This window comes from Genypterus blacodes, unplaced genomic scaffold, assembly GCF_046128005.1.
Source record: "Genypterus blacodes isolate CSIRO-AG114 ecotype Tasmania unplaced genomic scaffold, CSIRO-AGI_Gbla_v1 ptg000543l_1, whole genome shotgun sequence".
NCBI classification, from domain to species: Eukaryota; Metazoa; Chordata; class Actinopteri; order Ophidiiformes; family Ophidiidae; genus Genypterus; species Genypterus blacodes.
This window is the reverse complement of record NW_027467290.1, coordinates 92,249-105,000: the sequence shown is the minus strand read 5'-3', so window position 1 is coordinate 105,000 and position 12,752 is coordinate 92,249. Positions and strand designations below refer to the sequence as shown.

Below are 12,752 nucleotides of genomic sequence, written 5' to 3'. Positions count from 1 at the left end.
GGCGTCTCCTCCCCGTACAGCAGTGAGGCGACAATTCTGATTAAAAGGGAACTTGTGCAGGTGTTTCAGATTCTCCGTTTCCATCAAAGTAGTCGTTGAGTTTTGATGGCTCCTCCCCAGAGATGATCCCAGCCTGAGGTCCAGACGTGTGTGTGTGTGATGACACATCAATCATCCAGCAGGCCATTAGCAGCCAATCACATAAAGGATCATGATGTCACTGTGGTTACTGTGGGAGTCGAGAGGTGACACCACGCCCTTAATCTGTGTGTGTGTGTGTGAGTGTGTGTGTGTGTGTGTGTGTGTGTGTCAAACACCGCACAGGAACTTTCCCACGTTTCCATGTGAATTATCTGAAATCTCCAGCGTCTCTTGTGTGTGTGTGTGTGTTGCAGAGGTGGCCACGGGGGAACTCCTGGATCTGGCAGAGGGGGCCAACGTGGCGCTGGTCCACTCTGAAACAATGCAGACCGAGTCGGATCCCTTCATGGTCCAGAACCAGGCGACGGAGAACAACAACACCGTTTGGGTAAGAAAGGAGTCGTAAAGTCGCCGGCAGCTGGTCGGGCTCGATAAGCTGGGAAGAGAAGAAAGTTGGAGCTGCTGATGTTCTACCTGTGGCAGGGGAACGAGTGGATTCTATTTTTACTGCGCTGCTACTTTGAGTGGAGACAATGGAGCATTGAACAGAAGCCTTATCTGCTGTCCACATAGCTGCAGAGGGCTGGGCTGCTCTTAGCACACATTAGTGTCTAAATACCACTGGGAAAGCTCAGGAATGGTATGTGTGTGTGTTCAGTGCAGGTTTGATATCCCTCCCTACTTACTCAGATTGAGGACTTGCTGAGGCACATATTTCCCCTTAACGTCTCCTCTCTCCCCACATGAACTCTGTGTTGTGAGCTGATGCGTGAGTGTGTGTGTTTTGTCTGGCAGGAGCTGGAGGACGGCCTGGACGAGGCTTTCTCAAGGTGAGGAGCGGTTTACCTTCAGTTTCTCACAGTACACAGGCTCTGCTACGTAACCACACACACACACACACACACACACACACACACACACACACACACACACACACACACACACACACACACACACACACACACACACACACACACACACACACACACACACACACACACACACACACACTCAAGCCGCGCTCTGAAAATAGCCACCCGGCGGTTTGGGCTCCTCTGGTAATAAACGCCGCCCGTCCCTCCTCTCCGTTCCGCCTCGCTCTCCCGCAGCACAGCGGGCGGAGCGGCTCGGTTTACAGGCCCTGGCACGGCCGACACCCGCCCTGAGTCATGCTGCTTTTGTTAGGCTCAGTTTACCACCGTGGAGGCCCCACACACTGTTTTCACATGAGCTCTCACAGGAACGTCAGGAAGCCTGTGATTACACAAACATTCCAGTGGCAGAAAAACCTCGAGGAAAATAAGCGATTATAAACAGGGCGTCCTCTGGAAACAGATTAATCTACTGATTATTTATAATGACTGAGTACCTGATATTTATGTACAGTACGTGTTGACTCAGGCTAAATGTGTCCATCAGAGTCTCACAGTAAGAGAGACAGGATCCCAGTCCAGACTCACTGTTCCAGGCACAAAGTCTCTGTCCTCTGTTTTGATTGGATGTGCTGAGGAGAAGATGAGATCCCATCACTTTCAGGAAGGGGCTTCATCTGGAATTCCTCAAACTCTTTGCCATCCACAAGTGAGTGGACCTCAGTCTGCCTCAGATGAGCTTCAGTGGTGCCGTTTGCCTCAGACCGACATGAAGACGCTTCCTGTCCTTCATACGTCCTTCACGTTCTGCTCTTCCTCCCCTCTGATGTGCAGCACAGTCGGTGTAATCAGGCACTAATGGGCTGTTTGAGCTCTGATGATTGTTTGTCAGCACACATTGTAATTAGACCCCCAACACTGTTAATCACCCGTTCTGTGATTAACCATAAAGCTCATGGCGCCGACGTTGATGTCACCACACGGAGATTAGTATGATTAAAATTTAGAGGCCCAAGAGCCTCAATCAGACATCTGTCAATCAGGAGAAGCTGCTTGTAGGTTTGATCTAAATGCTGTTGTTGAGCAGAGACACTTTGAGATTGCATTACCTAATGTCTGTGCGTCTCTCTGCTGGAAAGAGACAAAACACTGACAGATGTTTCCCTGTGACGCTTTAGCAAAGAATCCGGGGTGTGAACAGTTCAAAGGTCTCAGGGGTCTGATCCCTGCCAGAGCTCAGGGAATCATGGGAAAGGCGTCACAAGGTTTGAGAAACCTTAAAAACCAAAACAGATTTGTGCTCGGAACAAAGATCCAAACTCTTTCCAGTTTTCTGACATTACATCAGTGTTGAGTCTCCAGCTGAGTCCACCTACATGTGGTCTGAAAGGAGAGACTGCACTGCCACCTGCTGGCCGGGGGCCGTTAATGCACTTACATGCCACAGCCTGAGCTAGCAGCAGGCACAGATGTTTGCTGTGTGAAGGTGTTAGGTTTGCTTGGTGATCTGTAACCCTAAATAATCCTAAAGTTCAGTTTAAGGCGACACGGCACAGAGCGTCCACCTCTATGTTTCCATGCGGTGTTATTGCCTGACGTGTGTTTCCTTTGCACCCCCAGCCGCAGTCTGGATAGCTTTGAATCCTACTCAGGTAACGATGTCATCCACTGGAACCTCACCTCATCAAAGCCTCATCTGTCTTTAGTGCTTCATGTTTGGCCAAAGTTATAAAGACACGAGTAGTTTCATTCCTTTTTCTTTTTGATGCCATGTAGCATTAACACGGCTCCAGTGTGAGACGAGAGGCTGAACTCCACACTGCGCCTCTGAAGTCGCTGTCCTCCTCTCTGTCCTCGTCCTCATCATAAATGTTGTGTGTTTCTCCGTCTCACACTCATCACCTTTGCACTCTTCGTTAATGAGTGATGTCATGGTGAGACCAAACTGTGTGTGTTCACATGTAGCTCTCGCACGTTAACGTCATGTCGCTGTGCTGCTGTGAGGATACAGAGCGGCGGTGTCATTATAAATGGACTCGTCACATTCATTCATACATGCAAGGAGCCGACCTGCCCGTCAGGAGCAGATAGGGCTCAACGACACTTCAGCAGGCTCTCCAGGAGGAACCCGGCCTTGAACCAGGAACCTTCCTACCTGAGCCCTCTACCTTCCCAAGCCATGCCAGCCCCATCCTGTTCATAACTCCACTCATTCAGTACACACAACCCACACACACACACTGTTAAACTGTCCGTGTTAGACAGTTTGAAATGTATTTATTTATCAAATCTCATCTCATTCATTGATCATGTGATGAAAGTAAATGAGTAAAAGCATAACAGTGTGTATCCTCTCTGTCCCTGCAGACTCGCTGAGTCTCGCACTAACCCCCAGGTCCTGGACATTGGGGTAAACCCTCAGGACTTCAACAGTGAAGAGTGCCTCTCCCAGGGCAGATGGGACCAAGCTGACACAGACTTCGCAGATCAAAAGGACAAGGACCCCACTTTGGGGTTCTAAGGCGAAGTCTTCTCCTCAAAGGGGAAAACAGGGAAAGATGTCAACATGGCGGGTGAAACACGGACTCGCGTCAAAGCAGCCACCGATGACATCATCAGGGTTTCACCTTCATCTGGCTGCCAAGTCCTCACTATGGTGCAATCCTGTGACTCTGGATGCCCTGGCAACCACATGTCCAGAGCGACACAAGCGGGCTGCTCGCAGAACACGCCAAAGCAATACAAACCAATTTATCCTTTTTGTAAGCAAAACAACATGCAGTCTTTTGTTTGTTACAGTCGGTGTGTTACTTCCTGTTTGTGTCTGTTTAACCATTCACTGTGTGGGACATGTTTGGAGGATGTGCTTGTGTGTACTGCATTCAAGAAAGTGTGTGTGTGTGTGTGTGTGTGTGTGTGTGTGTGTGTGTGTGTGTGTGTGTGTGTGTGTGTGTGTGTGTGTGTGTGTGTGTGTGTGTGTGTGTGTGTGTGTGTGTGTGTGTGTGTGTGTGTGTGTGTGTGTGTGTGTGTGTGTGTGTGTGTGTGTGTGTGTGTGTGCGCAAAGTGAGATGTTGAGTTCGGAACAGTTCATGTGAGGTCAAGGTCACAGATTTTATTTACGTAGACATGGAAAATGGAATAGGATCGGAGGGAAAAGTCAGACGGAGCAGCTGCAGTCCTGAAGAACGTTAAAGTTACTACCTATAGATGCTTCAGCCTTACATTGGGCAGCAAAGGCTTTAAAAAGCTGTGTGTGTGCGCTTGTGTGTTTGTGTTGTGTGCATGAGAAACAAAATGACAATCATATTTTTTCTAATGCAAAATCTATTTTTGCACTCCGCATTCATCGACCTTTAAAGCACATACACGTCATGTAAGGGAATTTAATGTCAGTAACCACAAACTCATTATTATTTACACACATAGACCACTGTATGTTAAATTATAACATTGCAATGATTTTGCTAGTTTACTTGTTTCTAGGGAGAATTCCCAGTGTTATTTTTGACATTTTGTTAATGTTTGAATTTTACTTAATTCATTAATTTACATAAATGTCAATAAAAATTTAAGTATGTCCACGTGTTTTTAATTTTGTGTTTTACCTAATGATTTAAACTTTTTCCTATTTCATTAAATATGAGGCTGTGAACACCAAAAGTCACAGCAATAAAGTCCTGAATATGAAAGATGTGTCCTTCCGTGTCGAGGCTTCGAAGCATGTGTAGAGCCATCCAGGAAGATTTTTGTGAAGCGCGTATCGAGGCTTGTGTTGTTCAACCTTGAAAAATTTTCAACCAATTTAAGCCACAATTAATGCAGTATCAATCCTTCAAAAACATTCAGGCGCTGCCAGTATTCACAAAAAGATTTTGATGTTTTGAGGTTCATGTCCATAGTTTGGGGCAAATAAATTTTTTGGTCAAATTTCCCAAAATGACAGGGTAACCATGGACCAAATAGTCAATTTTTGGACAAGGAAAGAGCTAGAGCTCTAGAATTTCAAACACAACATCTATATGGCACTGGGATCCATTAGTGTAAGTTTGGGGCAAATTACATTTTTGGTCTAATTTCCCAAAATGACAGTGCCAAAAATTCAGACCAAGCTGCCCTGCCATCAATTGGTGTGAATTTGGAGCAAATCTGAGGATATTGACAAAATTCTGAAAAAGTTGACCTCCCGGTCATCGTTTCGTAAAACATGAGAAAACCTTTAAAGCCCATATCTTGAACAAGGAAGGAGCTACAACGTTAACATTTCAGACACAGCATCCAGGCTGCATTGGCATCAATTTGTGTGAATTTGGAGCAAATCTTAGAATATTGACAAAATTCGTAAAAAGTTGAGGTCATCGTTTTGTAAATCAAGTGAAAACCAAACCCCATTCACACATAGCGGTCACTACAGTGGACAGCTATTCAAAAGCTGTTTTCTTTTATGCAAGGGTTTTAATGGTATAGTTGCACATCAACCACCACAGTCGACGTTAGCGCGTCATCCCATACACTGCCACCCAGTGGCCAGCCGTGTAAGTGCAACACAAATGTCTCAAAACAAGATGGCGACGGAGGGCCAGAAACACTGAACCGCTCAGGAATACCTTGCCTATCGTTCTAAAGTAGGAGACCCTTGCAGGTAGAAACATTTGGTAACATTAAGTAACAACGAGGAGTTATACGATTGTTAAAATTTCCACGTATTTATGTTGGGAGAAAATTACGATTAATCATCTGTCTTCTAAATTGGATGTCATGTATCGTTGGCTATATTTTAACTACAATTCATACTTTGTTGTTCTTGACAATATTTCATCTGCAGTAACTTTTTTTGTTTTTTGACTGTAAATCAATTGATTTATGTTATTAGAATGTAACTTGTAGTTTTTGTAAAAAAAACTATTTAGTGCAGAATAGTGCCATTATGTGAGTAACAGTTAGCGTCTTTATATTTTGTAGAGCTCAAGTGCAGTACGTGATGGAAAGATCTACAAGATAGTGGAGCTAACACCATCTTACTTGACCATCAGCCAAGTGAGGATGACTCTAGTAGCAGTAAAGATGAATGGCTGCCAGTTAAAGAAGGATCAGCCTATGCTAGCAGTAGTGAGTGACAGTGGAGCCTCAGCCTACTTCACGTCAACGTGAACGGCGCCGCGTTTCAAGCACCTGTGCGCATGCGCTGGAGACACGCGCGTTTTTATGAGCGAGTGGTTCCAGAGTGTTAGCTGAAGCGCGAGGGCGGAGAGGTTTGTCTGTTTTTAAATCACAAATACTCCATAAAAGTGTCAGGTGTCCATTTTCGTAAAGTGTTGTTTCAGACTTTAGACGCTGCTCGCGGCGTTAGTGCGAGTTTGAGCCTCGCAGCACCGCCTTCTTACCGGGGAGCCTCGGCTAGCTTACACGGAGGAAGAGGCGTTAATGGCGCTCATGATTAACTTTCCATCAAACCATCATCGTCATCTTTATCATCGTCATCATGGTTTGCTCCTCGGCAGTAAACGAAGTCGACATATTGTTTGAATATTGTTAATGAAAGTTCTCCATTTATTTCTTATTGAATCCTCCAAAAGAACCAACGAGCTGCTGTCCAGGTGTCACTTCAGAGTTTTAGTAGTTGTTGATTGGTCACTTGTAATGGTTGATGGAGGACAAAAATGTGGCTTTGTTCTTCTTTTGGGGGGACAGAACGGTTGACTCTTCGTCTCTTACCGAGTCTCAGCGGAGTCTAAGTGTTGACCTGTTGTTTGTTTGTTGTTTGTTGACAGAGATGGATAAAGCTACTCAGCCTCGGAGCTTGGTCTTCAGTCGTCTGGAGAACACTGAAGCTCATGGAGGCAGATTCCGTCCTCCACACTTGAAACCTCTGTCTAAGTATTCCAGAGTGGTCACTTGTGACAGTAACGCCGCTCTGTACTGCTCCACCAATCACACCAGCCCATTCATCAATATTAAGGTAGATCTGATCAACCTCTCGGCCAAAAAGAGGAAGCTTGATGATTCCTGTCTGGATGACAGCTTTGAGACTCCAGCTAAGAAGCCCTTCAGCCCGGTGCTTCACTCCCCGGACCTCGGCTGTTTCCTGGACTACAGTGACGACCTAGTCTCCCCGACGACCATCGTTAAGCCGGCGCTGTTGGAAGGTCAGGGAAGTGTGAACTCTCTGCTGCACTGGGACCGAGAGGAGCACGAACGGTCAGAAGAATGGGGGCCAGGGTTAATGTCGCTGGCTTTTGACGATGATGTGAATGACATCATGCAACTCAACCCCTCCTACAGTGAAAGTGCTGGAGGATGTTCTGGTGCGGTGGAGTGTCGGCGGCGTGACGCAGAGGGCGGCGGCGGCAGCGTTCCAAATAAGCCAGATTTGCGCAAACCAGCTCAAAGACAAAGCTCAGAGGAAGAGGAGGCTTATTTCACTCAGTCCTACCTAAAGCACCTGAATGCAGCAGGACGAGCCCCTCAGCCCGGAGATGTTGAGGTGCCACAGCTCACACACACGACCTCAAGCCCCCTGCTCAGGACCGGAAGCACAGAAACGCCCGGGAATGAGTTGGTGTTTGAGTCGTCTGTGTGCGACGGCGTCACGGAGGAGCTTCAGGTTTGTATTGAAAAAGCTCAAGGTGAGGAGGTGGAGGGACGAGTGAATGATGATGAAGGAGGAGAGGTCAGCGGCAGCAGCTCCATACACACACAGGTGAGCTTAGTGTAGGTCAGGATTGTGTTATTTAAAGCTCACACACACACACCCTCACCCTCTGTGCCTCTTCCAGGTGAGGTCAGTCGTCTCTGTTCTAAACCGTCTTGGCTGCAGAAGCAAAGCAGCAGCAGAGGAGGAAGTGGAACCTGCTGAGAGACAAAGGTACTGCAGGAGCTTTGCCACTAGATGGCGCACTGATCACATCAGCCTCAGTGTGGAGGGCAGGCTTGGTGTGTGTGTGTGTGTGTGTGTGTGTGTGTGTGTGTGTGTGTACACAGAGATGTTTGTGTTGCAGGCCAAAGCTCTTTCACAGGACAGAGGAGTGGGAGAGAAAGAAACAGCTGTATGTGGATTCAGTCACCAGAGATCTGAACGATGCACATCCTTCAGCTCACAACAACAAGGCTGCAGGTTTAGGTAGGAATGATGCAGCGTCTCCGTGGGGGGTCGGGAGGAAGTCGTGTTTTGCCCGTAGGTGTTGATGGCACAAGACCCAATCCCAGCTGTAACATTAACACACACTGTGGCTCAGTTTGTTTACATTTTTACTCTGATCAGGTCAGAAGGTTTATTGATTTTGTTGAAATACAAACATGTAAACAAACCCTGGCTCCTGCTCTCACTCTGCCTGTGTGTGCGTCTTGAAGGTGCCCTGTCAGAGATGATGAACCTGTTGTTGGACGTGGCTAAGCGGGAATACGGCGTCCCCGTCAGACGCTGGCAGCACCCGTCTGACCTCACACGATGGTACGTCCCTCACCTCCTTCACGTCCTCGCTCTCCCTCCTCATGATGCGCTCAGTGTTTGTGTGTGTTTGCTCTCAGTAACTACCAGAGTCGGTTTGGAAACGAGACCCCGAGGATGTCCCTGCAGGAGTGGTGGACCCGGAACGGACCGGGTCGAAACCGCTTCAAAGATTTTCCGCTCCCTGAGTTGCGTTAACTTAACCTCAATAAGCACTTAGACACAAAGTCACTTATTTCTGTCGACAGAAACGACATCTTAATGCTCTTTTATTCCCTTTTATTGTTGCTAAATGTGTGTATAAGTGCATGTTCCTTGTGTTTGAGTGCAAAGGTTTGTGTTTGGTTTGTTCCTCTTCACTCGACTTGCTAGTCCTACTCTTGTGTGTTTGTCTGATGGGTCTAGTTTGTATTCCTCCTGGACATTTTAATATTTTCATGTTTGAAAAGTGTTTCGTGATTTTGAATAAAGTGTTTGGAATTTTCCCCAAAAAAATCGATGTCTGGTTGAATAATTTGCTTTTAATGTAAGGAGATAAACTGGTGTGTGTCATCATCACGTCTGATCAAGCAGCCTGTGAGCAACATGGCAGAGGGTCTGCTGCTTTAAATGGAACCTACCACACACACACATTCTAATTCAACTTCAAGACATCAGAAATTTATTTGTTATTTATTTTATTGCTCTGTCTTAACATTAGATTTTTATTTCCTTTCCTTGCTCCTTGTGTCCTGAGCCCTTCCGTCCCTGAGCAGCTGCTTCCTCACACTGAAGCCTAACCTGCTGTTGTGTTGTGGACATTATGAGTCCACACACGTCCTCTCTCAGCTTGTAGTTTCTCCTGCTGACTCCATGTTACAGGAGCGTCTGCACTCGTGTGGCTGAAGGTTTCTGGAGGGATGTGCGTCACACACACACACACACACACTGAGAGAACCTATGATTGCATTTCAGTGGAGTGAAGTCTGACATTTGACGCTCTGGTGAAGTGTGAGGTAGAGAATCTTCTTCAGCTCTGTAAAAATGTCTACCTCATTGTTCTTTGTCCCAAATTAAGAAGCACAACCTCACACTGTAGTGGAAAACATGAGATACTTTTATTTATTGAAGCATACACAAGTAAGCATACACCATAGTCTTCATAATAGAAGTTGTGTAATCTTGTGCATAATAGTTAACCCATGCTAGCCCTCATTAAGCAATGACTGCTGTACAACTTCATACCATGAATATAAACATGACAGCACTAATAAAGCAGATCATGTCTTCTACACCATGCTTCTCTGTGGAGCTCAATCCTATATTTCACGAACCAAACGTCTCCATATGACCTCAACCTCCAGGTATTTCTCTATTCTAATACCAAACACACGCTGGGAATTATATTTGGAAGAATGTGTCTCATCTGTTACCGCTAACCAAATATGCTTCAAGCTTCGTTTCTCACACACACACACACACACACAGAAACAGGAGAACGGGCCTGGGGCCTCTCAAGCTGGATCGGTCGTCCCTCAGTGTGTTAGAAAAGAGTGGAATGTTGAGTTTTTACAGTCATCACCATTTTGTGTCATGTGTTATCAAAAGGTTGATGGTTGACATGCCGACACGCCACACCCTTCTTCCCACAAACGCTCTCTCCAGGCCAAAGAATCGCTGTTTGTTCCCAGGAAGCAACAGGAGAAACGGGAGCATGGCTGAAGCTTCACACTGCCAGGCACCAAACAATGCAGAAGCCAAACAGTTAAACTGGACCTCACCATGGCCCTACATTCAAGTGACTGATGTCCAATGTGATATTTACAGTAGAATTCAGTGGAGACGAATCTGTGAAAGTGAGTTTGACTGGTTTACTCATTTAAACAAGTGAGAAACAAAGTGAATGAAACACCCATAAGGACTGCAGGGAGATACATTACTGCCTACAGAGACGAGGCCTGGTTTGAAGGAATCATCCAGGGAGACCATCATCATTATCCCTTAGCGTGTGGACGGCTGCAGATCGATTGGACGGCCGGTTACTGGCTCTGCGTTCCTGCGGAGGAATGGATTCAACCTTCAGCTGCTGAGGAGCTGATTACTCTGGGTAATGCAGCAGAACACTGTTTGCAGACTTCCTGTTTGTCCTGGCAACAGCTAAACATCTGTGTTTATCAATCAACTCGACTCCTCCCTCACAACTTGACTCCTCCCTCATCCATCTGACTCCTCCCTCACAACCTGGCTCCTCCCTCAACAACCTGGAAGGGGAATTTTTTTAATGATTTCTCAACATTTGTCATTGCTTCGTGTGTCACAATGATGTCATACTTTTCAGGTCATTCACGCCCGAACTCGGTCACTGAGTTTCTCTGCAATCACAACTCACTGCACGACGTCACACACACTGCTGCTGCACTTTATCAGGAGATTCAGCATTTAGTTTAAAAGTAAAGTTGTAATAGGAACAAAATGAGCTGTATTCATCCCATGACAGACTGGATAAATTAAAAACACATGATCCTCATTGCTCCCTGGGTTTGAATCCCCTCCCTGACCTCTGTGTGCCGCTCAGGAGTCTCATCGTATCAAAGGTGTCATAAGTTGGAGCTAATTTTAGTCGCAGCCTCTTTAGCCTGATGAGCTCCCGTCTGGCTGGAGCAGAGGAAGAGGAGAGGAATGCTGCCTTCCTCCACTCTTATCACCACGAGTGAAAGTGGAGAGAGTAGAGAGCGAGAGGGAGGGATAAGAGCCGCCATAGCATGAGTCATCGTCCTGCCCACTCCTCTCATGCGTAACCTTCATCACTCTCTCTTAACCACCTGCACTGCCACCTTCTTCCCCCACACTCGCAGTGTGTGTGTGTGTGTGTGTGTGTGTGTGTGCAAATGAACACAGAATGAGATGCAGATTTCAACAGCTGAACAGCTTTTGCACGTTGTTTTTATAATACACGCTCTTCGTCATCCTCCTCATCATAAACACTGTTCTGAGCGCACACCACCGGCACCGTGACATAATGTGATACAGAACCTTTACAGGAGAGCTCTCTCACACACTACAGGACTTTAGAGAGCTTATAGCGCCCTCTACTGCACGTTTTCCACATTTCTCAAAACTGCAACCACCAAGCAAGAATGAAATATAAAATCTATTTACACTTTGAAACCTCAGTGAAGCTTCAGCTCTCACATGTGTGGAGACGTTCCTCAGCTGTCTGCAGGTCGGCATTCCATCAATCCTACGCCACATTAGAAGGTGAACGGGAGAGAATGTGACAAACAGGTGAGAAGCTTCAACGCTCCACCTCAATAAATAAAAACACAATACATAGAATTATTTAAGGCAGTACTACTGAGTTGAGATCAGCCCTCAGATACACGCTGTACCTTCTAAATCAACTGCGCATGCCCACAACAGTCAGTCAGCTTTTTGCTCTTCTCCGTCCCTTTGAGTCAAAGTTTTCCAGCGCACGGTGACAGGTGATCCCTTTGCTTCTCTTCTGCCTCTGTCACATGGAGTCTCAGCACAAACGCTGACTTGGAATTGAAGAAAGTAAAGTCTAGATAGAAGCCCTTCTGTCTGGGTGACGTCTGTTGAAGACGCCGGGAGGAGGGAGAAGAAGTCTGAGGGTTGAAGTTTGGGCCCAGGAAAACTTTGTTGAAACGAGAGAAACCTCAGACTTTTCTCAAGAAAGTTCAGGAAAGAAAGAGAAGAAGAATCCCCCACATTGCCTTTCCGCCGCTCATTTCCTCTCATTTTGCCCTGCATCGCATGCCTGAATGTTGCATGCTGGGAGTTTTTGGAGGGAGAGCCTTCAGGGTGTCAGCTAACTTCAGTTTTGTCCGCGTGGAGCCGTCGCCTTCTCGCCTCACTGAGGGCTGTTATTGCTGACATCAGGGATCTCCTTAGTCTCTCCTCAGAGGAAAGTCCACCTCCCCTCAGACACTTAGACTCCATTAATTAGCTGAAGATTCTCTCTGGCGGCTCCACGTTGTCCTCAACATGTTTTTAATCTCATCACCCTCAAGGAGAAAGACACAAGGAAATAATAAAGGGCTCATCTCGGGTGTGGAATGTAACAATTCAGCAATCTGTACTAATAAATTCATGAAAGAATGAAGAGTCAGAACCTGTACAGCAGAAACACTTCCCCATAGATCCTCTGTGAGAATGACCGAGGTCTGCCGTTTCCTGGCAGGTTTGGATGATGGAGATCTTATTTTCATCATATTTTTTTAAAGCTGCTTGGATGTGAGATGGCTCCTAAATGAGCCGGGTGGAGTCTGGATTTCCTGAGGGAGGAAAACGAGCTC

General features: G+C 46.4%; 1 protein-coding gene and 1 long non-coding RNA gene across 2 annotated transcripts in view; both read left to right on the top strand.

Moving 5' to 3' along the window:
- Positions 1-4,605, top strand: part of LOC142990471 (low density lipoprotein receptor adapter protein 1-like) — a gene marked incomplete at its 5' end in the record, with an annotated part of 5,936 nt that extends 1,331 nt beyond the window's left edge. Inside the window, 3 exons of the mRNA XM_076140274.1 lie at positions 396-529; positions 937-971; positions 3,381-4,605. Coding sequence (XP_075996389.1) covers positions 396-529; positions 937-971; positions 3,381-3,534 — 323 coding nt within the window. The remainder of the gene's footprint in view (positions 1-395; positions 530-936; positions 972-3,380) is intronic.
- Positions 4,606-7,457: 2,852 nt separating this feature from the next.
- LOC142990475 (uncharacterized) lies at positions 7,458-8,879 on the top strand. Its single transcript, XR_012960791.1, has 3 exons — positions 7,458-7,875; positions 8,009-8,460; positions 8,538-8,879. It is a non-coding gene; the product is annotated as an uncharacterized LOC142990475 (long non-coding RNA).
- Positions 8,880-12,752: the final 3,873 nt, after the last annotated feature.